This window comes from Haliotis rubra, unplaced genomic scaffold (assembly GCF_003918875.1).
Source record: "Haliotis rubra isolate DU_JTF1 unplaced genomic scaffold, ASM391887v1 Scf680, whole genome shotgun sequence".
Classification (NCBI taxonomy): Eukaryota; Metazoa; Mollusca; class Gastropoda; order Lepetellida; family Haliotidae; genus Haliotis; species Haliotis rubra.
In genome coordinates this window covers 246,618-273,687 of record NW_025767391.1, presented here as the reverse complement: position 1 = coordinate 273,687, position 27,070 = coordinate 246,618, and the positions used below count along the sequence as shown (strand labels likewise).

The 27,070-nt window shown below is 41.5% G+C and overlaps 1 protein-coding gene across 1 annotated transcript; it reads left to right on the top strand.

Moving 5' to 3' along the window:
- The first annotated feature begins 96 nt into the window (after positions 1–96).
- Positions 97–26,818, top strand: LOC124258061 (homeodomain-only protein-like). Its single transcript, XM_046692138.1, has 2 exons — positions 97–714; positions 26,355–26,818. The coding sequence occupies exons 1-2, from the start codon at positions 523–525 to the stop codon at positions 26,430–26,432; spliced, it is 270 nt and encodes an 89-aa protein (XP_046548094.1). The 5' UTR covers positions 97–522; the 3' UTR covers positions 26,433–26,818.
- The last annotated feature ends 252 nt before the right edge of the window (positions 26,819–27,070 follow it).

Below are 27,070 nucleotides of genomic sequence, written 5' to 3'. Positions count from 1 at the left end.
TATCCCACATGACGTATATTCAATCGATAATAGTCACGTGTTGGAGTACAGGGCGCGCCGATTGGGTCTAATTTGAATCAATATCTAATCAATATTTATTGCCTAGAAGATTCGGCGACGCTCCTGATATCAACAAAAGACGTCACAGGGTCTAACAGCGAGTCCGACACAGTTTCCGCGCTGACAGGGAGCCTTTGACAACGTTTGTGATACAGGGGTCTTTACGTTATCGTATCACGAGCGACCGGCTGACTGACTGCCGGCTTATTTATATATACAATCACCACAGTGGCGAGGTAGACCAGAAACGAGCCGGCAGAGAGGACGAACGACTGACAGCACTCGTTGCTTTACTTCGCTACCGGGTCTCACTGCTATTGAATACACCTTGCTTGCTGCAACGGTTAACGCAATTCGCTCAGTGTTGTTTCCACGACCAGCTGATTTGGTCATTCCTCGGCGTGTTGTCAGTGCCGACGGAAGGGGACGGCGTCCAGCGTTGTCAGTGACTGACCAGCTGTGATGACCACCAACGTGATGTACAGCGACATGGCCGGAATACAAGCCCACCTCTCCCCGTCACACCTGCTGCCGAAGATAGGAAGTGAACAACATAAAAAACTAGAGGCAAATTTCCGTCAGAACAGGAATCCCTCTGACTTGGATGTGACGTTAATCGCTGCTGAAGTGGGATTAGATGAAGAACAAGTCAAGGTAAGCATGATGATGATGATGGCAATGGTGATAGCAGGCAGCCTTTTATACTTTTGCCCATAATGATAATATGAAAATGTATAAGAATATGTAATAACTATAATAAGAAGAATTATGATAATAATAGATTTGCAGTTCGGTCTATGTATATATATTGCATAGATCAGCTAGCCAAGTACGACCCTCAAAGACGAAACCCTCACAGATAAACAGGCATATACAAAATCTTCAATCTCGTTTTGAATCTGTTATGGGACATTAAACTTGACGAGTAAGCATGGAAGACCAAATATATTAAACGATAACCATTGATCGCAACGGTGTTAGCCCTACGCTATTTATCACTGATGTCTACCGTGTCAAAGTGTCCCACTTATAGTATATAGCAAGCTAGCTCTCGAACTCGCCGTACGTATGTGTGTAAAAACTGAATTGTTACGCGGCGGCGCTTGAAAAATAGCTGCTTAAAGCACTTCAACACGTGTCACCGATAGCTCACAGTACGGGGCCTGCATAGACCTATTCTCTGAACACTGCCTGCAGTTGTTTGCATTATTTATTCGTGTGAGTTCTCTCTCCATACATAACATTGTTGTCCATGCATGTTGTCGCCATGTTTACACAAGTGACAGTTGATTGATTGAAATCTACAGTGTTACCTATAAATGACAGGTGATCAAAGCCACCGCCAGGCTTACAACTGATGTTGTTGTCAAACATTCACCGTTCACTTGGAACTAAGATCGCCGGACAAGTGACCACTTTAAAACCTGACAGATTTCTTGTAATCTATAAATCAAACTTGGAACTACGTGAAATCGACAAGCTTTGGAAGGATATATGCTATAAGGCTACGAAGAAGTACGTATGTAAAACAAGCGAGATTGGCAGATAACGCTGTTGCCCAACAACCAGAAATCTTTGTGAATCAATATATGATTAGTAGATTTGATCTCAGCTTACATCTGTTTACATCCATGAGCATATAAATGGTATATATTTATTGTGTTTATAAAATCTCGTCAGGTGTAATAATAGTCCCAATGGTATATATATTTCTTGAGGTACATACGAATTATAAAGGTACATATATACACTTAGATCGAACAGGTTGTGTTGTGTTTCAAAATCTATTTTCAAGACAATTTTAATAGTATTACTTATTTTCATCTTGAATTAAGAGGGGACGTGGGGTAGCCAAGTGGATAAGGCGTTCGCTCGTCACGCCGAAGACCCGGGTTCGATTCCCCACCTGGGTACAACGTGTGAAGCCCATTTCTGGTGTCCCCCACCGTAATCTTGCTGGAATATTGCTAAGAGCGGCGTGAAACCAAAGTCACTTACTAACACCTGAATTACAAATTTATCGAGTGGATATAGTACCGCGGAACGCATTTCATGCTATTGATAAACGAGTGAATATGATTTTACGTCAGATATTCGAATAGTTGCATATGAAGGAACATTTGGCAGTGTACAATATGGTCAATGATTAGACAATCTCTCGACTACTTACGTTAAATGTGAGTCACCGTCAAATACGGTTAATGAGTTTACTGTGACATTGTTACCGAACACACTGCAGGCGGGATATCAGCAGTGTGTTCCATTACTTGGATCAGCTTCTGTTATCCATACACTATAACAATTATACCATGCTTGTTTCATCTCTGCTTGGCCCCTGGTATTGACGCAATTCATGCACATTATATTGACATAATGGTTGTACAATGCACACGCTGCATACAGGCCTGTCATGCATTGCATGACGTAGTTGTCAATATCCCACCCCTCCTCACCATCCCAGTGAACACCCGGGCTACAATTGACCTTCAACAACCAGAGCTTGTCGTAAGTGCCCACTAACGGGTTCGGGTGGTCAGGCCCGTTGTCTTCAGGATGGACGTCATTGTAACCCAATTGCGCAGACCTCTTGATGTCAATCATTGCATTGTCTAGACCGTCTTCATAGAGCTGAAATATTTCCGAATACTTCGATAAACAACACACAAAACAACCCAAACAACCTGTGTGATGGGTTTACAAGATTCTTCATTGTCTTTACTGGTATGCAATTCGACTGCTTCTAATGACTCTTATCGTCTTAGGGGGGCGGTGGGGTAGCCTAATGGTTAAAGCGTTGGCTCGTCACGCCGAAGACCCGGGTTCGAATCCCCAAATGGGCACAATGTGTGAAGCCAATTTCTGATGTTGCTGGAATAATGGCTAAAGCGGCGTAAAACCAAACTCAGTCAGTCAGTCAGTCTTATCGTCTTACCGAAAGCAGTAGGTTGATATACCTGTAATTAGACCTTTGTCTTTGAAACCGGACAGTTATTTCGGGGATTAGCAAGTAACTGGTATTTGCTAAGGATTAATGTACATATACTACAAACAAAAAGTATGGGACCACCCTAAATTTGATAGTCATATATAAACTTAAACGTGGTGAGGTCATTTATACTCCAAGGTTAATGCAACTTTTTGTGCTTAATGAGCACTTTAAACGACATGTTGGAACATGCAGTGAAGCAACTGGTTCAATATTCATTGAGTTTGGGTGAAATGAAACATTGCCAAAAACAGCCAAAAACAAGGGTCCTGAAACGAACCAGCACCAAGTTAGATTCAAACGCCCAAACACAACAGCCTAGTGCATGTGTATAAATGACCCAACCACGTTTAAGTCTATATGACTATCAAAGTTTAGGGTGTTCCCATACTTTTTGTTTGTAGTATACGTAAACGTTGTCTACTGTCTCGGAGAGATTCACATCTCACATGATCTAAATTAACGGGTTTTCACTATTTTCAGTAAATGCACCAAACTGATGCTTCGTGTGCTAGGGATAATCTATTCATGAAGATATAACATATATCATTGACATCTTGAAACCATAACATATATCGCAATATTGCACAATGCCTTCGCTGCATTGTTAGTGTCCATGATGCTATGTTATGTGATAGGTTCCCTAGTGCATGAGCTGGTGGTATAAGGTGATATAGTGCCATGGCACGATGCCTATAATGTACCTTACGTAGAAAATTGTGAAGTTAGGTCACAGTGTAAAATATAATTTTGGATGTATGTTTATCCATAAATAAAAAAAATATGATAGCAGTAATGATAGTCTGTGGTAGTTTAAATTACACAAAGCTTCTAAGTTGATTGACAACTCAGTTGTTACGAATGCAGTCACAATACACTGACACATTACAGTGAAATGTCTTTTTTCATCCCCTGCTTAATCTCACTGCCATAGAAAGGCCTTGAACCACAGGTACCTGTATTAGTCAGTAAACACAGAGAAACAAGTGACTCATTAGGGCTGGGCTGATACACCACGAATATGTCGGTTGTAAAATGTGTCTATATCACTGTGCTCGCTGTCTATTGCTGTCAACAGTGACATGTGCTCAGCTGGCTTAATTCCGTGCTGCTGTGATATGAATACATGGACAAATGTAATGAAGGTCCGTCGCTCAACTGTATATGTATATCAGGTGTACAAATAAAGCAGGGCTTTCATAGTTTGTTTCATAGTCACACTAGCGGTGAATTGGTGCGTTGGGGATTAGGGGTTATCGTGTTGATATAACATATATCCAGTACAGAACTGTGGATATACATGTCTATGACTGTGGGGTTTATGGGGTTATCGTGTTGATATAACATATATCCAGTACAGAACTGTGGATATACATGTCTATGACTGTGGGGTTTATGGGGTTATCGTGTTGATATAACATATATCCAGTACAGAACTGTGGATATACATGTCTGTCACTGTGGGGATTATGGGGTTATCGTGTTGATATAACATATATCCAGTACAGAACTGTGGATATACAAGTCTGTAACAATTGGCAAGTCTAGATCACAGCAGTTGAAAATGTCAAGCAGCACTGAGCTGCGTCCTCGTACTTTAACTATAATAGTTCAGGGCAAAAGTGTACTTTATTACACTATACATGGGGGAAGAACGAACTGTATTTCTTTTCTAAGATGCCAAATTTAATACTTACCAATAATTTAAATTTAATACGTACTGATAAATCTAAGGCAGAAAACAAATAGAAAAACGACGTTTGATAACGAGGGGGCTGACGAGAATGGCGTAGTGACGTCAATGCAGCGTGACGTCATGCAAAGAGTGTACATTATCGCCTGATAAAGTACTGTCGGTGCCTTTGATCTTTTAGCGAAACATCTTAGAATACATATCATTACAATTGTGTTTTAATTAATATTTTCATTTCAGGGAATTGATATTGATCTTGTGTTGATACTGTATAACACGCTTATAATATAGTCAAACCGTTTCAATACGGTAATTTTGTAATCAGGACGATTTCACAGGGAATCTACCATACGTATTGACGGGGATTCATCACTGTTCGGAGTGTGATTGTACAATGAATGTCATACCAACCTGATGTCATAACAACCTGAATGATTCTGGAAGATCGTTCAGATTAACAATTTTGTGGATTAAGGAGGTGTTAGGGAAGTGGTATCATACTGCTGGTATATCTACGATGATCGTCCTTCGGTTGGGTAGTGTAGTGGATAATGCATTCGCTCGTCCCGGTAAAGAGTCGGGTTCGATTCCATCATGGGTACAAAGGTCCATTCTCCAATGTTAATATCGCTTGAACATAGCTACCAGCAGCGTAATACAATATTCAATCATTACGATGGTATCTGTAGTTGTTTACTGAGTTTATAATGAATGGCAGTTTCTCCAAGACTCTCCATGCTGGACCATGAATCTGTGTTCTGTGTGATATATAGATATATGCAACCACCGAGAACTCGTCACCGATTATCTGTGATGTTATTTAAGTATGCCGCTATTACCACAGTGATTAGATGGTATTTGTGAACAATTACCGAACAATTCAGCTAATTGGACATCACGCTGACTAGATTCTTCATCAGGCTCAAGGAGGTCAGGGATGGAGGCGGGTCACCGTGCCCTGATGGTATGGGTCGACGCTCATGATTTCACTCACTAATTTGTCTAATTCTGACTGGAACATTTACAGGCAGACATGGTGTGCCTGAAATGCAAACGATCCATTTCAAAACTGAATACTGCACATACAAATGATACATTTAAATGCCTGCTATGTACAACCCCTTAGGTATGTAATCTCAAAGCCACTAAGTTCGTGTAGTAATTGCAGGGAGGTTTTCACAGAGAACAATAGTCGTGCTGTCTTGAAAATGTCTTACTCATTGCGAAAATAGGTCATTTATCTAATCATCCCAGTATCAACTCTCCTTTGATATCCCCGTGTACAATCTCATCCAACTGACCCGCCTTACCAGAATCAAAGCACGTTTATTTCATCTGTTACCGAGTCAGTGACATAGTCACTTAACCGGCCCGCTGGTATGTGGGTTATTGGCGCGACAAGAAAAAGAAATAGCCGACGAATCGGGATAGTTTTTTTTTCATTTGTTTCATAGTTTATGTGGTAATTTGTTATTATGTTATTGCAATTTTGTACAGCGTATCGTGTGTATCTCAATAGTATATATGGGGAATATCACACTATTGCCGAATAATATGGGACGTTTGTCTGAATGGTAAATGTGAGGAATATCACACCATGGCTGATTAATATGGGACGTATGTCTGAATGGTATATATGAAAAATACCACACTATGGCTGAATAATATACAGATAAATATAACACTGGGGCTACATTGTACATGTTAAACATATGACACTATCGCAGAATAGTACGTGTGTCTTTCTTGTAATAACAAACCAACGTAACGCATTGCCATGTATATCTGGGTGATCTCAATATTGGAACTATTTAATCATAACGCGGGTTGCATTGTAGAGTATAACATCTCGGTTGTTGTTTAGCATAATATTAGCTTATGATAATACTACAGTAGTCACAGAGGTGAAATCCTTTCGAAATGGGGTCAGACACGGTTGCATGCTTTCTTCGTACACATTTATTGTAAAGTAACAAAACAGGTTGGCATATATTCATTATGTATATTTCTATGTCACTATGTGTCATATGACCCCATTGACGTATATAATGCAGTTATGGTCAATATTTGTTTAACAGGGGGAGCGCTGACACGTTAACATTTCTTGCCCATCAACAAACGAGATATTTCTATAAGACTAAGTACACGAAGCGACTCCCCTTTAATTGGTACGTCTTAAACAGGCATGTCTACTTGTGAATCCACTGACCACCTGACACACATGTGTCCAAGGACATTTAGCCCCCGAATGGACACAGGTAGATATATGTGTATACAGCCCTAGCACGAGACTAGGGAGGACAGTCAAGTGTTGACAAAACGTGTCGAGAATAAGCAGGGATTCACTATCGGCAACGGGCATTGAGGCGGGTCCGCAAATACGAAAGCGATGTCATTTCTTTAAGAGTATGTGTGAAAGTTAAGATTTATAGATAGAGAGTACTGAATGAAGGGAGTACAAAAGGATCCTGTACGTGTCCTGTTAATACGGAACAAGATAAAACATGGAGCGCGCATGGGCGAAACTACACGTGCCAGTAGGGGGAATCATTTCCTGGTTATTTTTTATACAGACATACATATTCAACAATTATAAACCAACCTAAAATAGATTCGACTTAAAGTTAAGATCTATAGATAGAGATTACTGAATGAGGACAGTAGAAACCACCCTGGACGTGTCCTGTCAGAATGGAACATGATACAACATTGATGCGTCATTGATGTAAATGTAAAACTACACGTGTCAGTGGGGGAATCATTTCCTGGTTACTTATATATATTACAGGCATAAATATTCAACAATTATAAAACAACCTAAAATAGCCTCGAATTAAAACATGAATGAAATAATGTTCGCAACCCTTCAGTCAAAACGGACTTGTCGTCACCGATCTGACGTGTGACGATATGCATGTGGCGTATATGGGATGATGCACGCATTGCTTTCCGTGTAGTCACATGTTATATCATATTGTGTTGGATGCAACAAATTGATTCTGACATTTGTGGTGCAGCAGTCTCGCACAGTCCCAGGGGAATTGCAACCACGTGGTAAATTTCACTCGATGTCAGTTGCACTAATTACCGGCACCATTGTCACCTTGCGTCACTTCCCACGGTCATGCCTGTCTTACATGATACTGAACGTTGGCGCAGGTTCAAGTCAGTGGGCGGTATAGTCAACAATGTACGCGGAAGTCAGGTGTATGTAGCTGTCACTCATATGTCAATAAACCATCGGGATTGTCACGCATCAGATGGCCTTGTTAATTACTACGTAGATATAAAACATTATGTGAAACTGATACAATGTATTGGCGGAATTGAATAGACGCAACTTCAGTATGTTGGAAGCCCCTGGGAAAGTTCATCTACAATCAGAGTCAAGACAGTTGCAGTAGTAAAGTCGTTTAAGCAGAAAATTACATTCGTGAAAAAAAGTTTATCGTTACCATGTTCCTCTTGTTTCGCGATTAGCGAACGAATGGTCATCGAATGAGTGAGTTGACGTGATTTTACGCTTTTTCGAGTACGGAAAACATTAGAAATGCAGGATTAACCCATATTGAAAATGGAACCTTAGCTTTCAGTCTTTTAACGAGACCACCATACATTTATGTATAGTTTCATTTATATCCCGATGTTGTATGTTACATTAGAACGGTTATATGACATAATTATGTGGTGTACGTTGAATAAAAACGGCTTTACGTCCTCTATTGATTTGTATGTTCAACCACTGCCATTAAAAAGGCCACAGTGTTTCGACGTCCAGTTGGTATAATCAACAGACTGGCAATGACAACAGTGGAATGGAGGCCACTACGCGTCTCGTGTAAAGTTCCGAGTTAAGTCTGTCTGTGGGGAGGATTATAATGTCACGACACAATCTCCACAATAAGGAACGTAGGTCGTATATGTATTGTATGATTATCCACGTGGATGTGAAAAGCTGAACAGGAGGTCACCGTAGGCTCAGTTTACAAAGCTATTGTCTTACGTCTTTGTCCAAAAATATATTCATGGAATCGTCATACAAAAGTTCTTCATCTGAAATAATTCAACCCAACGTCAGTTTCTGACACATTTGGGGTACTGTACAGACTACAAGGACTCTAGTAGCAGATGGTTGTCGTAAGAACCTAGTGTAGCAGGGCGTGGAGTCATCCCACAGATGACATCCTTACCTTGTCAGTCTCTGACACATTTGGGGTACTGTAACGACTACAAGGACTCTAGTAGCAGATGGTTGTCGTAAGAACCTAGTGTAGCAGTGCATGGAGTCATCCCACAGATGACATCCTTACCTTGTCAGTCTCTGACACATTTGGGGTACTGTACAGACTACAAGGACTCTAGTAGCAGATGGTTGTCGTAAGAACCTAGTGTAGCAGGGCGTGGAGTCATCCCACAGAAGACATCCTTACCTTGTCAGTCTCTGACACATTTGGGGTACTGTACAGACTACAAGGACTCTAGTAGCAGATGGTTGTCGTAAGAACCTAGTGTAGCAGGGCGTGGAGTCATCCCACAGAAGACATCCTTACCCTGTCAGTCTCTGACACATTTGGGGTACTGTAACGACTACAAGGACTCTAGTAGCAGATGGTTGTCGTAAGAACCTAGTGTAGCAGTGCATGGAGTCATCCCACAGATGACATCCTTACCTTGTCAGTCTCTGACACATTTGGGGTACTGTACAGACTACAAGGACTCTAGTAGCAGATGGTTGTCGTAAGAACCTAGTGTAGCAGGGCGTGGAGTCATCCCACAGAAGACATCCTTACCTTGTCAGTCTCTGACACATTTGGGGTACTGTACAGACTACAAGGACTCTAGTAGCAGATGGTTGTCGTAAGAACCTAGTGTAGCAGGGCGTGGAGTCATCCCACAGAAGACATCCTTACCTTGTCAGTCTCTGACACATTTGGGGTTACTGTACAGACTACAAGGACTCTAGTAGCAGATGGTTGTCGTAAGAACCTAGTGTAGCAGTGCATGAAGTACAGATGACATCCTTACCTTGTCAGTTTGCTGACGGGGTTAACCTCAATGGTCATTTTGGACAAGGCGTCCGACTTCGGATCAGAAGGTCCGTGGTTCGAATCTCAGCATGGGACTCGGATGTTTCTCATATATAGGGTCGTGTACTGATAGCGATGATTGATGCTCATTCTTTCAATCACTTGTTTGTCGAGCCAACATTTCATTATTTACAGGTTGCTATGTTGTTTATGTTGGTATGATTGCAGGCTCGATACTATTGTTGATTGCATTAAAAAGTACAAAATTCTGAACAATCTTTAGAATCTTCTCACCACCACACCCCCCCTCCCCCACTGCCTAACATTAATGAGCTAGTTCCCCTCCCATACACCGTTACAACGTGAGGGTCCTCCGTCAGAGCGGCGTGGGCATGCATGATAGTATAACGTTATGGTCTGTGTATCAAAGCATGCCTTGATTGACTATAGGGGACACTGGCTTCAAACGACATGCACACACTGGGATTAGACAGATGAGAATAGCAGTGAGGTATGGTGTAGCATAATGAGGTATGTCCCCTTAATACACGAGTATAGACTGATAGGTAAGTGATAAGCTAGCTTTGTAGAACGGGGGCGGTAACTGGCTGTACGGATTACAACAGACCCCGAGGCGTGATGGTGTGTTAAGCAGAACATGTTATTAAGCAACTAGCAACTAGCAGAATCTAGCTATGATCAGGTTATCACTACGACCTGTAAGTAATCGTGTCTGGGACCATCAAACCCGTGGTTTATTGAAAGGATAATGCATGACAATAACACCGGTCACAAAGAAAGACTGACCCCTCCTTTCTCTCTCAATCTCTTTCTCTTACCGTCACAGATGAAATCAACGTGTGTCTAGATGTTTCTACAATGACACACTGCATCATACGATGACTTACACCAACACGAGGGATCACCCAAGTGTCTTCAAAATATGGAAGAAAAATTTAAATATCTGATTAATGTCACACTTTGCATGTACAGCCTGTATAATCATATCGGTAACGTAGAAAAACCAGCAAAGCCCATTCTCAGGAGGCATACGAGATACAGATGTTACTTACAATCCAAAAAACTAAACTTACAATAATTGTTTCTACAATATTTTGACACTAAAAGATTTCACTGGAGAATGACCCTTCAGGTAAAACTATGCATATAATATATCGTGATACGGGGAGAGAAACACTGTAGTTAGCGTCGACTTAGAGGTAAGACATTGTGAAAAAAAGATGATACATACCACAGTTTATCAATAGGCTGTACGTACAACCGGGAGCAGTTTCCCCTTCACTAAAGACGGTGACTCATCCAGGCAGTCACTAGTACATCTAGACTAACAACTCGTCTCTGAAATGAACATATTTTACTGAAAAAAGTTCATAGTAAAAAAATATAAAATATAATGAAAAGGAGACCTCAGACGTTCTTCATTTTCAGAAGCTGTGGAAATCTAGACTTGCCACATTTTCTAGACTTGTGTGGGCTTTCTTGGATATATTTACTTCAGGGTCTGTACGACAGACAAAAGTACATCGTGAAAGTCACCATGTCATTCTCGAACATACGTTTTATTCATTCAAGGAAGCAATGTTCTTTAAAAGGTCACACTGTACTATTTACCTGTAGATGTTCTTTGTGATGAAAGTACCGGAGCCCGGTATGTAACGAGATTGGCGAAAATAGGAGATAGCTGAACTTGCTTATTTTATCAAATATCTTCAACTTCAAGTGAATGATTCATTCATAAGCCTATATGAGATTCCAGTCTTCCCACACACATTTTCAGATTAGAATGATATATATTTTAATATTGATTTTATTCAAAATGTTCTAACTGCAGTTATATTTCGACGAGATAACGTCTTTACGCTGATTGTTTGCAAACGATTTTACATGCAAAGACGCTCTTTTAGAACATTTTAGAGTGAAAACAAACACAAAACAATATTTTATACAATATCGCAAAAGAACGTATGCCTACACCTGCTATAGTTCCGCGTATGTTGTACCAGTACACGATTCCAGGCTCAACAAGCATGTCCGTATCTGGCCTAGTTACTGCAAGGAAAGTAGAGTGTTTCCAATCTACGCCTACTTCAGCCTAGCGACACATAGAGATCCCTGTGATCACAAGCCTGGCAGTAATACTGTATTGAGCTAGTAGTCACCCTCGGCTAACAATACCACGTGGAAGGCAAACTATCTGGGACACATTGCATGGTAAATGTACAGCAGAGTGGCTAAAGCAACAAAAACATATTCACAGTTGCAGTGTCACCGCTTAACGCTGGGGAGGGGTAGCCTTGGTCAGGTTCCCCACTGGAGGAGAAGGTAGGGGTAGCCTTGGCCAGGTCCCTACTGGGGGAGAAGGGAGGGGGGTAGCCTTGGTCAGGTCCCCACTAAGGGAGAAGGGAGGGGTAGCCTTGGTCAGGTTCCCTACTGGGGGAGGGTTAGTCTTGGTCAGGTCCATACTTGGGGAGAGGGAAGGGTTAGTCTTGGTTAGGTTCCCCACTAGGGGAGAATGGAGGGGTAGCCTTGGTCAGGTTCCCCACTAGGGGAGAAGGGAGGGGTAGCCTTGGTCAGGTTCCCCACTAGGGGAGAAGGGAGGGTTAGTCTTGGTCAGGTCCCTACTGGGGGAGAGGGGAGGGTTAGTCTTGGTCAGGTACCCCACTAGGGGAGAAGGGAGGGTTAGTCTTGGTCAGGTTCCCCACTGGGGAGAAGGGAGGGTAGTCTTGGTCAGGTTCCCTACTGGGGAGAGGGAGGGTTAGTCTTGGTCAGGTCCCTACTGGGGGAGAGGGAGGGGTAGTCTTGGTCAGGTCCCTACTGGGGAGAGGGAGGGTTAGTCTTGGTCAGGTTCCCCACTAGGGGAGAAGGGAGGGGTAGCCTTGGTCAGGTTCCCCACTAGGGGAGTAGGGAGGGGTAGCCTTGGTCAGGTCCCTACTGGGGGAGAGGGGAGGGTTAGTCTTGGTCAGGTTCCCCACTAGGGGAGAAGGGAGGGGTAGCCTTGGTCAGGTTCCCCACTAGGGGAGAAGGGAGGGTTAGTCTTGGTCAGGTCCATACTGGGGGAGAGGGGAGGGGTAGTCTTGGTCAGGTCCCTACTGGGGGAGAGGGGAGGGTTAGTCTTGGTCAGGTTCCCCACTAGGGGAGAAGGGAGGGGTAGCCTTGGTCAGGTTCCCCACTAGGGGAGAAGGGAGGGTTAGTCTTGGTCAGGTCCCTACTGGGGGAGAGGGGAGGGGTAGTCTTGGTCAGGTTCCCCACTAGGGGAGAAGGGAGGGGTAGCCTTGGTCAGGTTCCCCACTAGGGGAGTAGGGAGGGGTAGCCTTGGTCAGGTCCCTACTGGGGGAGAGGGGAGGGTTAGTCTTGGTTAGGTTCCCCACTAGGGGAGAATGGAGGGGTAGCCTTGGTCAGGTTCCCCACTAGGGGAGTAGGGAAGGGTAGCCTTGGTCACGTTCACAAGCTTCTTACACAGTATTGAGTCGAGAGCTATTCAAAAGTGCTTTGTTACTTTTCGGTTTCCAACAGATTGTGAGTTGTATATAATTCTTTACCTACTGTATGTGTAGGTCGGTCTTTCAAATTCAAATGAAATCGGTTTTATTTCCTGGTGGGAGTGGTGTAGCAGTGTTGTTCATTCGCGACATGTAGATCCGGGTTTGTTTCTTGTCTTATAGGAATTCTTTCCATGCTGCAATATTGCTATGACTAACTAAACCACAATATCACAAACGATGTGAATAAACGAATAATGTGTCAAACGCTTTGAACAGCGTTTGTGTGAGAGTATCGTTGGAACACAGTCGGAAGTGAAGCAGGCTTCCACTCTAAGGAACCCAGTGAACCACGGTGTGGTACAAATGATCATGGCAGATATATTCTCGCCCCGGTCCGTGGTCAGGTATAATTCATTGTGTTGAATATCTACATCATCAACCAAAAATGTATTTAAATTATAGTGTTTCAAAATGTCATGTTTCTTATGCGAAAAGGAAGCATCTTATATTAGTTAAAGAAAGTTTTCTGATAAGCTGCACTCTGACTTTACCACCCTACTAGGACAGAAGAAAGTACAGGCAGTGCAGTATATAACGGTTTGATACAGTTGAGTACATGAAGTATAGTTCGCCATACGTCTTTGTCATTTTTTGCGAAACCCGCTGAGGCAATGATAGTATAGCTTCGATTATGTAGTGTGTTATGATCAATAATCGGAACCCCTTCAGTGCCACTGTGTCTTTTTGAATACGCAATCACTGTGTGATAAGAGACATGGAAATGGTAGCACCACTTCCTAAGCCAAAATATGTTCTTTCATAGCTCCAGGGTGGTTATGGTAATGGAATGGAGACAGTTCCATTTATTATAGAGAAAAGCTTGGAAGGAAATATGGACAGAAGGAGATTCAACCACCCGAGTGGCATTCAGTTTCGATTTCACGACCATTTGTACGCTCCCTGCCTGTCTGATGAGGTGCGACAATCTACAAGTCTAGTGCCAGTGGAGATCGTTTCAATAGCAGGAGGATGTGCTTTGCAACCCATTAAATTGGAGCGTCTTTGAACATGAATTATTAATTTTAAACTGTCTTGATTTAATTGATTTGTGAACGGAGCACGCCATCGTACTTTTCGAATTTACATTGCATCGATTAGACAAACATGGCCGTATATTTATATCATCATCTAGAAGATTCTGCAAAGGGATGACTAGTTGGGGAATATTGAATCGAGACAAGGGAACAGCATAGCAGTAATACCGCCATTAGAGCATTCTGATTTCTGATAAATCCTGCTGAAGGATACCATTTTGTTCGATTGGTAGGCCTCTGGATGGAACACGTATTTTTGGACTTTGTAATGAGATTATGCTCTGTGAGCTGCAATATTTGACAACAACGTCCGACCAAACCGGGCGTTACTCTAACGTTCGATATCAATGGCATGTGTCTCTGGTTCATTCATATCACGGGCCTCACATAATAAACCACCAATGTGGGATAAGATACATTAAATTGATTGCATGAATAAAATATTGCTTATTGCTGAACCAGCAGTGGTTTGCTATGGTTGTGCGGTGGTCGGTCCCGGTGCGGTGGTGGATTTCTGTCAGGTGGAACATTACACTGTTAGGCATAAACATTTTAATTATCACGTGTTGTTTAGTTTCATGGTTGAGAGGCGTCCAATGTAAACCTACAGTTTCTCTCATCTTCTAATAGAATACTCGACTTGAACTTTCCTTTCGATAGATTCTAGCAACGCCGGTGGTATTATACGTACATCCATTAGTTTTCATAGAGCTGATCTCCCAAATCCCTTCCTCCAGGCACTTATGATTACATTCCAGCAATGCTAAGCCGAGGGATAAAGTACTTAAGACGATGTGTGAAGTATTAATTTGTCCAAACGGAATGCCAGATAACGATCGTTTACTTTTCCCCACCGCTTTGGTGCAATTGGAATTTAACAACTGAAAAACAATTTACAACAAACCCTATTGTCCCATATGCACAGACATAAGATGACGTGAACGTATCAACAAACTTTGCGTAGTCACATATGTTATATAGTGAAAACAGTTCATTAATAACACAATTATTTAAAAGGGTATAATGTTATTAATGATAAATTAAATTGAAAACAGTTATCCCAGTGGATGTGTAGCAGCAAGTATGTTGGGTTTCAAGCCACTTTGAACCCTTTTTGGTATGTTAAACTGAAATATTTTCTGTGTAATACAAGTAATCTGTAACTGATAAACTGACGCATATCAGCTCACCGAGAAGTATAGTCGAACGTCGTTGTCTCGACGTAGACTACATTGTGTTCGACACAAGAGTGAGTTAGGCTTGTCCAGTTAGATGCATCCGATTAAAAAGTGTATTATCGTTAGAACTCATTACAGCCGGAGTTTCGACACATCCAAGTTCGAGACAAAGAGAACGATTCAATGTTTGCCTACTTGATTCAAAAGTGCAAGCGCAGCAAACTGGCCACACTCCGTGTTGTATAGAGAATCACAGAATGAGCAGTCAGACATATATCAACAGTGATATGTTAATATCGCAACCAGGCAAAAAGCCAGCCTGACCATTGTGTGTTTAGCTTGAAGCAAACTACTAATAGTTACTTATATAAACATGTTGAGACGTAAACGGCTTGACTCCATAGAGTAGGGAACTCATGAACAGCAACGGCGAGGATCTGTAGCCTATTAAACAGCAGTATACAGCAAAGTTATCATTCACTTTAACTACACACACATGTGTGCGTGGCAACAGGAATTGGGTTTAACGTTGACGACGACTATAAGCTTTTGTATCGATTGGATCCATTTGTACAGTGTGACACAACCATGAGTCACGCATACATACAGTGACAGATCTATTCCAAGGTGTAACATTCTCACTTCTAGGAAATACTGAACTGCTTGGCAGTGCCTGTTGTCGTAGACCTTTGGTCTCGCATTGGGCGTATGCTATGGTGTATCCAGCGTTAAGTTGGTTGATGACAGCATGCACGCAAGTTCACTATTCATGGCTCCACGCACAATATTGTGTGTGCATGTGTGTGTTATGTGGTGTGTGCGAGTGTGTGTGTGTGTGTGTGTGTGTGAGAGAGAGAGAGAGTGTGTGCGTGTGTGTGCGTGCGTGCGTGCGTGTGCGTGCATGCATGCATGCATGCAAATAAATATTATACACGTGTATTTGTTTGTTTATGTGCAAGGGGTACATGTAGGCCATCAGCCCCTGGTACATAGAACATCTGTGCACAGAGTTTCAGTATTTAGTCGCACATATTATAGTCGGTGCAACACGTTTCATATTTTTAACATTAGTATACATACATCATTGGTCCATAGACTTTCGGTAATTGCTCGCACATAATACAGTGTAACACGTTTCATATTTTTAACATAAGTATACATACATCATTGGTCCATAGACTTTCGGTAATTGCTCGCACATAATACAGTGTAACACGTTTCATAATGTTAACATTAGTAAACATTCATCATTGCCCACAAGGTTTAGCTGGTTGCTCGCACACAGCAAAGCAAGGGCAAAATATAGTATATACTGGAAACAGTAAATTGCTTTGGACTTTTTTGAAGGGTAATGTGCTGCAATGTTTGTTACATTGCAGCACATTACCCTTCAAACAAGTCCAAAGCAATTTACTGTTATCAATTATGCCAATGATGGTCCTTAGTAATTCCTGCTGAAAAAGAGCTTGTTTCTCTTTAATGATACATTCATAACTATGCATGTGTATATGTTCGCTATAGCATGGTGGTTAATGTATGCGTGTGTGTATGTGTAAGTGTGTGTATGTGTAAGTGTGTGTATGTGTAAGTGTGTGTATGTGTAAGTGTGTGTATGAGTGTGATTGCAAGTATGAATTGTCTGCACATTTACACATGCACGTGGTTGTATGTTTATGTACGTATGAGTGTGTGTGTATATATAACATATGCATGTGTGTACATGTGTGTACATGTGTGTGCCTGCTTGTACTGTCGGTTTAATAGTTCCATGCAATGAGAAACCGTGCTGTAGTTGTTTTGTTCAAGTTTTCTTCGAAGTTGTTGTTAAATGATAATAGCAAATATAATATACCAATGACAATGAAAACAATACCACAAATCGCGAGTTTCTCCTTTGTGCTTAGGCAGACATATTGCACATTTTTCGCCTTATCAGAGCTACAGAGCTTGGTTCTTTGCCCGAGAAAATGGTCCGCGTTAGCATTGTGCTTTCTTTAGATATTACCTTTGAAGTCTATTGTCGTTACTTGAAAATACATTTTCCTGCACATTTCAACACGTCACAACAAGTAATCAGCCACCTCATAGCAATTGCCAAGCACAATAGAGTATAGACATGGTAGATGGTGGCTCGATACGAAACATACAAGGAAGGGTTATTCGGTTGTGCAGCATCATAATTAGGTTTGAGTGTTTCGTCAGCCTAATGTTTGTTAAATCTAATTTTCCAGGATATACTTTATTTTGCCCAGCGGTTTACGCTCCTTGTGTCATGCAAACGAGGTCTCCTGATGCTAGACATTGAGTCAAGCAGGGTTCTTAATAGCTGTGGAAGTGTCTCAGGTAACTGAAAGTAACAGCTGATTGATCATTAACCAATATCAGCCACCGGTTACGGACGTCAGTAACACCAAGATAAGGTTGATTTATGACGTTCTACTATCGATTTTCTCTTCTTGAGTTATGCTGAATTGGTTGTGTCGACGTTAGATATTCCAGCTTGACAGAAGTCCAAATATTCTAAATACACAAGTTGGAAAAAATGACATTGCCATGGAGATTGTTGCATCGAATCTCATCGAAAGAGAAAGAAATATATTTTCATGTATTGTCTTTAAACAATATTGGCATAGATATAAGTATTCATGTTTTCTTTACAAAATCTCAAACAGGTGTCCTTGTCCTAAGCTCTGTGCAGGATCCGCTTAAGTAAGTTTGGAATACCAGATGCTCTAGGCCAGATTATTCTTGGTCTGTCAGCGTCAAACCCATGCTCGTGTTTTTCACCAAATGAAACACGTCTAAAGAGAAGTTACCAATCCACTCTAAATACAAGAGAAAGGACTGACTGCCTTGTGGCAGTTGTCACAGCATCGTCCTTCGCGGATGTGTTTGGATAAGGGATCCACGGTTGTATCACATGCATGTAGTTATTTGATTGCCTCTGCTACATTGATATATAGCCATCACAATGCTGTAGGTTTCTTTGAGGAACCAACGGCTGTTCAAGTACACGTAATAAAACATAATGAAACGGGGCGTTATGTGCTATGATTACAAAGACCTGGAGCAGGTTTATGGGCAGCACGAAGATGCTATGGAAAATTCAGTGACCCACACTAATGTCCAGGGCTGTGAGTCACCCACAACACGTACCTGCAAGCATTGAGCACGGCGTGTAAATATACGTATGATTGATAGCTACAAGCACTGTTGACTCAATAATATCCGGGGCTTTGTGTGGCCCTTCACATGACTTATGATACCAGTAGCTGAATGCAGAAAGGTATGAAACTGTAGACATGTGAGTGTGTGGTCTATTGTCATGTCAGTAGATGAATACAGATAGGGATGACAGTTGTAGACATGTGAGAGTATAAACGGTAGCTTACAATTAATCTGTAGCTGATGGGGATGCCAGCTTCTTATGTGAGAGTGCGTTGTATTGTTATGTCAGTAACTGACTACTGTAAAGCTGACATCTGTAGACACGGGATAGTGTAGTGTTTGCAATGTTAATGGCATCCTTCTGATGAGATGACAGCTGTAGGGTCACACACGTATAGAATATGTAAAACCACTTTATGGTGTTCCCATGCTGTGATATTGCTTGAATATTGCAAAAAACGGCTATATATCACACTCCATCACTCACACGTGGTCAGTCGTCACGCCTGTAATACAAACATATACTGAGGGAAACAAATAAGGGAACACCACTTTATGGCAGTGTTCCTATATTTAATCTCAGATTTCCTCCCACAGCGCTATTCAAAGCTGGTGATGAAAACTGGAAAATATTAAAGGAACACTTGAATTTTCCTGTGTTCCTTTATTTGTTTCTCTCAGTATATACATGTATACTCATACACATACAGGGGCTATAGTGCCCACGACACCAAACCATTATACATCTCTGATCGATGCTGTATCGTAATAAAGCACACCTGTGAATCTCATTGACCAATGTTCTACCTCTGCATACACGTGACAGATAAACTTACATCACCGTCGATGAAATGGATTTCCCATAACTAACACTGGCAGTACAAAACCGTTTTCATTCACGAACACATTATTATTGAAATATACAGTTGTCACTGCATGAGTCATTCACGACCTCCAGTGACAGCAACCACGACACAGACAACGCAACATCATCTTCAGCCTATTTCACTTTCTGACGCGGAAAGCATATACATATTACACTATCATAGAGCTTTTATGACCGCTATTGTACATGATATTCAATTATAGATGTTGCGAGTAGTTATCGCTACAATCACCTTTGTAATACCGATTGTGTCTCACAAATACTGTCAAAGGGGGACAAGCTTGTGGGACAATAGCCGACGGGTTTAGAAGAGGTGTGTGTGTATGTGTGAATGTTGTGTGAGCCACAAGATGGTGTGGTTGTCACGCCTCTGCTGGATGGAGATTAAATACATACATCTACATCTATTTGGTTTCCGATATGTTCGCGTCATGAAGTAAGATCGCGAGGAATTCTATTTGCTGTGCTTCTTGGAGACATACAATATGTACATATGTGATATATATTCCCACGGTAGCCCTTTACAAACACGTTGGGGTGAGTAAGACATGACTTATATTTATGTTCTGGTATATTTAGATTGAATCAAGTGACGAAAAAATATATAGTAACTAAACCATGCCGTTTATTTCACCTGACATGTCCTTAACAGTGACATTAAGCACGTGGTCAAGCACGACATTGGATGAAGTAATCAACCTGGCCACGGGTCACTATTCTGCTGTTCAGGTGTAAGTGTATGGTCAACATCCTGCAGCTTTAACTGTAAGGCCTAAATGGGATAGGTCAAGGGTGGGCAGAGCATATGAAAAAAGACAGTGTACATTGTAATGTATATATTAACACCTGCATGGACCACCTGACCCCGTTGACCATTGACTCAACAGGCACTGACCCTTGAAATTTAGGTTAATATACTTAGTAAATGTGATTAAGCCACACGTGGTTCTTCGTGTAAACAAGTCGTGAAGGTGTGCCATGTGCATTTTCATTACATGTTTTATGGAATGTGTTTGTAGACAACATGTACTTGTTTATTCAAGGGCAGAGACACAACGGATTGAGATTCGTACATTACTCTATCAACCACAAGAGAATGCACAAGAGCATGCAATATACTGAAATATATACTGAACATGCTGAAATATTTACAAATCTGCTCAAGATTACAGTTCAAAAAGTTTTACAAGTGTGTTCATTACACGAAATACAAGTTCTGTGCAAGACACGCAAAATATATCAAGGTACTTAAGCTTGTACCTTTAGGTTGTTTCAATAATTCTCATGTACACAATGTGAAATATTTAATATGTCCTGTGCTTCTGTTGGTGTTGTCGCTGTTGGACGCTGTATTCATGAGGTTTTCCCCGTGTAAGCTATTTTTAGAAAGATAACAAGCGAGGGTATGTGTTACTCGTCATGACCGATCATGTTAGAGTCTTTTTAAAAATCAAATGAACTCAAACCAGAATATATATGAATTTGTAAACACAATTTGAATAGATTAAGTGTAACTTGAGGTGAGTGTTTCTAAATGTTCAAATGATGTGTATCTTTCTCACGATAACTCACATCGTGTTTGTATGCTTTTAAAAACTAATGCAGTATTTATGTGTAAAGTGACTTTGCAAAGTATTTGCCATAGTATATACGATTTCGACCTGTAGATTAAATACCTTAAATGAACTATATTATGTCACTTCTCTGGTCAATCCTGATCCATGACTGACTCATATCCTTATTTTTAGTAATATTATTCTAATATTAGTCAGTGAGTGAATATGGTTGAATATGAATATGAATATGGGCTTCCCACATTGTATCCTACTGGGAATCGAACCCGGGTCTTGGGCGTGACGACCGAACCTTTTAACCACTAGGCTACCCACCAGCCCCCTAGCAGCATCATGACGTTGCCGTACGACAGTATACGGAACTGTTTAACCACCTCACCCTTATCACCGATAGCGGAAAGGGATATATGGTTCACGAAACGCTAACATTGATATCGCTGCCTGTGAACACTGACCTCGATCGTCAAGGGTCATGACTGTCAAATCTTCAATCAGGTGTACATTGCTGTCTATCGGAGAAATCATCACTTGCTTGATTACCTCCCTTGTCAGGCGTTAATTAAACGTGATGTCTACGATGTTTAATGTTAGGATAAGTGCTGGATAAACCGGGCGTTCTATGTTGGGGGTCGTTTTATGGGTTTACGCTGAGGATTAATCTATCAATAAATATCCACGGCTGTCGGAAATGTCACTCCTGAGGTGTTTGTTTTAAAAAATTTACAACCCGCTGATGAGGAAGAAACAAGCAAAACTGTTGTGTTGTGTAGATGTAGCATGAGACTTGTTGTAGTAAATGTACTCTATTATGGAACTTTCTGCTCATAGGTTGTGTTAAAGGGTGTGTCCGTGGGGTTAAACGCCTCTGTTCACCCGAGTTGGTTAGTGGTTTGTTGTGTTATGCCCCTCTCAGCCATATTCCAGCCAATTGGCGGCGGTATGTAGAATAATCGAGTGGACCAGACAATCCAGTGATCAACAGCATGAGCATCGATCTGCACAATTTGGACACGGTGTCATGTGTCAGCCAAGTCGATGAGCCTGACCACCCGATCCCGTTAGTCGTCTATTACGGCAAGGGTGGCTTGCTGAAGACCAATCTAACCCGGACCTTCACTGGTCTATTCACCTGGGAAAACTAATATATTGTGCCTTGCCCTGAATGATAGTTGATTTGTTTGTACAACACGTACATAGCTTCACGCCTAGTACCCACGCCCTCGATCGAACCACGCCCGTACACCAAATAGAATATATTTATATAGGGTTATGATATTACCTTCGCTGCCCATTTTGGTGTCTATAAACGGGTGGTACAATCTATGACTTCAATTGCTCGTAAAATATTGTAAAGTGGCACGTCAATTTCTGTGTCGTGATTTATCACCGCATCGAGGGGCTATAAATGTTACGTCATCACTCTTTGAATAGCCGATTGATTTGTATGATATTTGTATAGCGTCTTTGTATTGTGAGTGAACATGGCTTGGGTCACGAAAGTCGGTTGTGATCGATTCTCATGACATTTATAACACGGGAGTCGCGACCGCGCCTTCGTCAAAACTGATGGTCAGAAATATACACTTCATAACAGTTCAGTGAGAGTTGGATTTTTCTCTGTTTGGAACAGTGTGTCTGTTAGTCTGTCTCACAGTCCCCGAACCACATTATTTTCCCTACTGCTTGGCCCTCCCCGAATGCTAAAGTCCTAAATGAATCAAGTCTAGATTTCCTCAGGTTCTGAATCTCCAATCTCACTGGGGCTCCTTTTCAGTTTAAATGGGTTTATTTCAAATTATATATATTCAGAGACTAAGCGTTAGTCTATGTGTCTGTTCGTGATGGTGTTTGTTTGTTTAACGCAGCACTCACTTTAGACACATGACTGCAGTTTGTAAATAATCGAGCCTGGACCAGACAATCCAGTGACTGACATCATGCGCTCTGATCTACGTAATGATAAGAAAGAAGGAAGTCCGCGGGACTGACCACCCGAACCCGTTACTCACCTCTTACGACAAGCATGGGTTAGTGACCCATTCTAACCTGGATGTTCACGGGATTAGTTGTGAAGGAAGTGAAATGGGCATTAACGTCGTGTTTAAGAGTACATACAAACATACATACAAATACTTGTATAGCACCAGTATCCGTAAACCACTCAAAGGCTCTAAGATGGTCTTGATATCATAGAGTTAAAATATTTCAGTAAAGAGACAGGTTTTTAGATTTGATTTAAAAACAGCTAAATCTGGTTGTGTTCTGAGGTGAGATGGAAGAGTTATGGACCCTTATAGCAAGGTGCATGTGTGTGCGTGTGCGTGTGCGTGTTCGCGTTCGTGTGTATGTGTGTGTGGTTTGCTTGTACTAGTCCGAAGTTAATATTGCTTGTCCATTAAGGGATACTTCCCTCAGACAGAGTGTACTGACGCCGAGCCGACCGTCCTTGTTTTATCCCATTAATGACGAGTGTAACAAGGCAGGATAACAACAACGAGCGTAACGATCGGGAATCGAACCACCCAGTTTCCCCACTTAGGGAAGACGCTCTACCCACTGGACCACATAGGCGGCCTGTTATACACAGCGCGAGCCTTGGACTGACGTGCACTTTTAAAGCAAAGTGCCTACAATGAAGTCTTAGAAGATTTAATAAATATTGTAATAAATAATAATAAATGTGCATTTATAATGCGCGCAATCCAGACAGATATGCCTGCTCAAGGCGCTACAATGGGAATGTATAAAGATAAAAGTCAGGGAGTGTTGAGTGGAGTTAAATGTCACTATGATACTTGGAGAACATATGGGTCTTTAGTCTTGATTTGAATTTCTCAAAAGTTGGACACAGTTTCAACTCTGATGGAAGTGAGTTCCAGAGGATAGGGGCAGTGCTGGAGAAGGATCTGGAGCCAAATGTCTTCAGTCGATATTTAGGAACTTGGAGGAGATTTTGGTCACTTGATCGGAGTTTACGTGCTGGAGTATGTGGAGTCAAGAGTTCAGATAGATAGTCAGGGCTGGTGTTATGGAGGCATCGATATGTGATACAGAGAAGCTTGAACTCTATTCTAGCTTTTACTGGCAACCAGTGGAGGTCTCTGAGCACTGGTGTCATGTGCACGTGTCTTGGTGTTCTTGTGATGACCCGTGCAGCAGAATTTTGCAGCACCTGTAGCTTAGATAGCAGTTTACCACTGATGCCCTGAAGCAAACTGTTGCAGTAGTCTAGTCTTGATGTTATTAGACCATGGGCAAGTACCTTTGCAGCTTCTGCGGTTATTAAGTGTCGAATGTTGCTGATGGATCGGAGATGATAATAACAGGTTCTACTGATGTGGGTAACCTGTTTCTCCATGGAGAGGTGTGAGTCCAGAAATACTCCCAGATCTTTAAGGTGGTCACTGAGAACTATTTCCGTGTCCGCTATCAGAATGGATTGTTCTTCTACTCTGGACAACTGTTGCTTAGTGCCAATCAGCATCACCTCTGTTTTTTCTTCGTTCAGTTTCAGCTTATTTGCTGTCATCCATGACTTTGTTCTTGCCGTACAATCAGATATGCGTTGGAAGGAAAGTGAACCATTGTAGGAAAGTGAACCATTCTTTTTCAGAGTATTTTATCCATAGTGTATAATAGTAGACGATGTGTGAGAATTTGGTTTATTTGGAAGGATTCTACACACTGCGGTGCAAGAATATTTCACTTGAATGGTGGGATCGTACATGAAGCGTTTATTGATATTTGATGCATTTATACGACACGTTTGAGATAAACTCCTCGCAACCAGAGTGATGAACGGCTACCATGACGGATGTGGGACAGATACCAGATAGTTTATATGAATATAATCTGCAGCATGACATCTTGACTCTCGTGTAGCCCCAGTGACTGCATTTGAAGCGACCAGAGCGGATAGAGCTACCACAGACTTGCTCAGACAGTGCTTAACACATACACAGATATTGTAAACCTAAGAGCTTTAATTCTACATTAACTAGTAATGTTACAGCTACACGAAAATTGTAACAACATTTTAACATTGTGTATTTAAGGTCAATTGAGATTATCATTCTAAATCAAGTTCCACCGAAACCAAACCGACGTAGCCACAATGTAGAAGTGATCGCTGTTTTACTCAGAACTATCAGATCTCACATTGCATGATACCAAACCGGTTCTAGACTACGTTATGTTCAGATTCCAGGCCGTGTCGCACCGACGTCCTGAGAGAATATCTGAATTTTGATATTATGTTATAAAAATGCTTATATCATCAGTGTATAGAATTTTGAAGGATAATAAATCAATCGGTGTAAAACAGCTCGTAGTTTATGAGCTCATCCAGCACCAGTGATTTTGGATATATCGCTCTGAGGATGTGTATTATGATGCTTGGTTGGGTGCGGAAGTGGGGAGGGGGACACTTTGCCTTCACGTCTAGATACGTTACGTTAACAAAACTAATAACACATTATACATGAAATCGAGATGGGTTTTGACTAATAGACATTATACCAGATCTAGTTTATCCTTTGCAGTCAGTATGTAATATTATTTTTTTCAGTGGCATTTAGAAACTGGTATGAAGAAGAGAAACACTTTTTATGGTTAGACAACGTCTTTATTGCAACAGATGCGACGTTTCGATGTAGATCCTTACATCATTTGCTTGATAACGGTGTTAGAATCTACACCGAACCGTCGCATCCGTTGCAATAAAGAAGTTGTCTATCCATAAAAAGTGTTTCTCATCAACAAAACATATTCACAAGAGTGCGCTTAAACCGACTGGCAAACACATAAAAAAGACAAAAATCTTTCCATGTTCATAAAAAAATCTGCTAAGGTCTATTGTAGATTGCGACTGTATCATAAACATGTGTTTAGGAATCAGCACCAAAACATGATGACACCAGGTGTTCGCGAATAGCTTTGAGGCACATGTACAGGCAAGTCAATTGTCTATATGCAAAATAACACACAGGAAAAAATTCGATGAAGGAACACGCAAATAATTAACCAGAAGGTTTCCCCCAACTGAAACGAACAAAACGCACAGAGTTATGTCCCTTTATATACGTGACATGAATGGACTGTGTACAGTTTTTGATTGGGCTAGTACATGCCTATTACCGGCCTCTATGTGTACTTAACGCTTATGGGTTTTTTTTTATTGTTTCAGAGATGGTTCCGACATCGCTTGGCGTGCTGGAGACAACAGCAAGGCCTGCCAGCCAACAGCGGCTCCGTGAACGACTGACGTCACACATGGATCTCAAACGAGGCTACCGAAAGCTGAAAGAGTTATCGACCTTGCACATCGACTGCGTGTACCACGCTTGAAAACTTGTGTTGTGTATTCAACGCTTATTTGTTATTGTTATGTATTTGTTCCAGGTATTTACGGTTCCTTTTGGACATTCAGGGAAATTTATGAGGGCTCTTTTGTCAGATGCCATTTTCATTTGTATATAATTCGCGACAGTTACACCGGATAAATGTATCGCATATTGGTTATTTATCACCCTTGTGTTAAACCACTGTATATGTCTACTGTAAAATATATTCAGCTAATTTATTGACGGATTGTGCAGTAGGAGTGAAGTCATAGAGGATAAATGTAAATAAAAAGCAACTTCAAAGCAAAGAAGATTTTACCATTTTTCTTCATATTTCCCTTTTAGATAAAGCCTAATGGTGAAAAAGGCCGCTTCGAATAGTACGGCATTCAAGACACGGTGTACCGTTCTGACCCGAGCAGGCACGGGCAGAGTGCTAACAAGCCTAGAAGCATCAGAAACAGAATCTGGGATTTGAACCCACAATCATGATTTAGGGTCCTGGCACATCTAAGGGGCGCAATCGCGGCACCGTAGAAAACATGGCAACCTGAAAGAA

Excerpts from the sequence above, each read along its gene's own strand:
- LOC124258061 (XM_046692138.1), top strand. The coding sequence starts at position 523 with ATGACCACCAACGTGATGTACAGCGACATGGCCGGAATACAAGCCCAC. Across the intron at positions 715-26,354 it reads TAGATGAAGAACAAGTCAAG|AGATGGTTCCGACATCGCTT; the intron begins GTAAGCATGATG and ends TTATTGTTTCAG.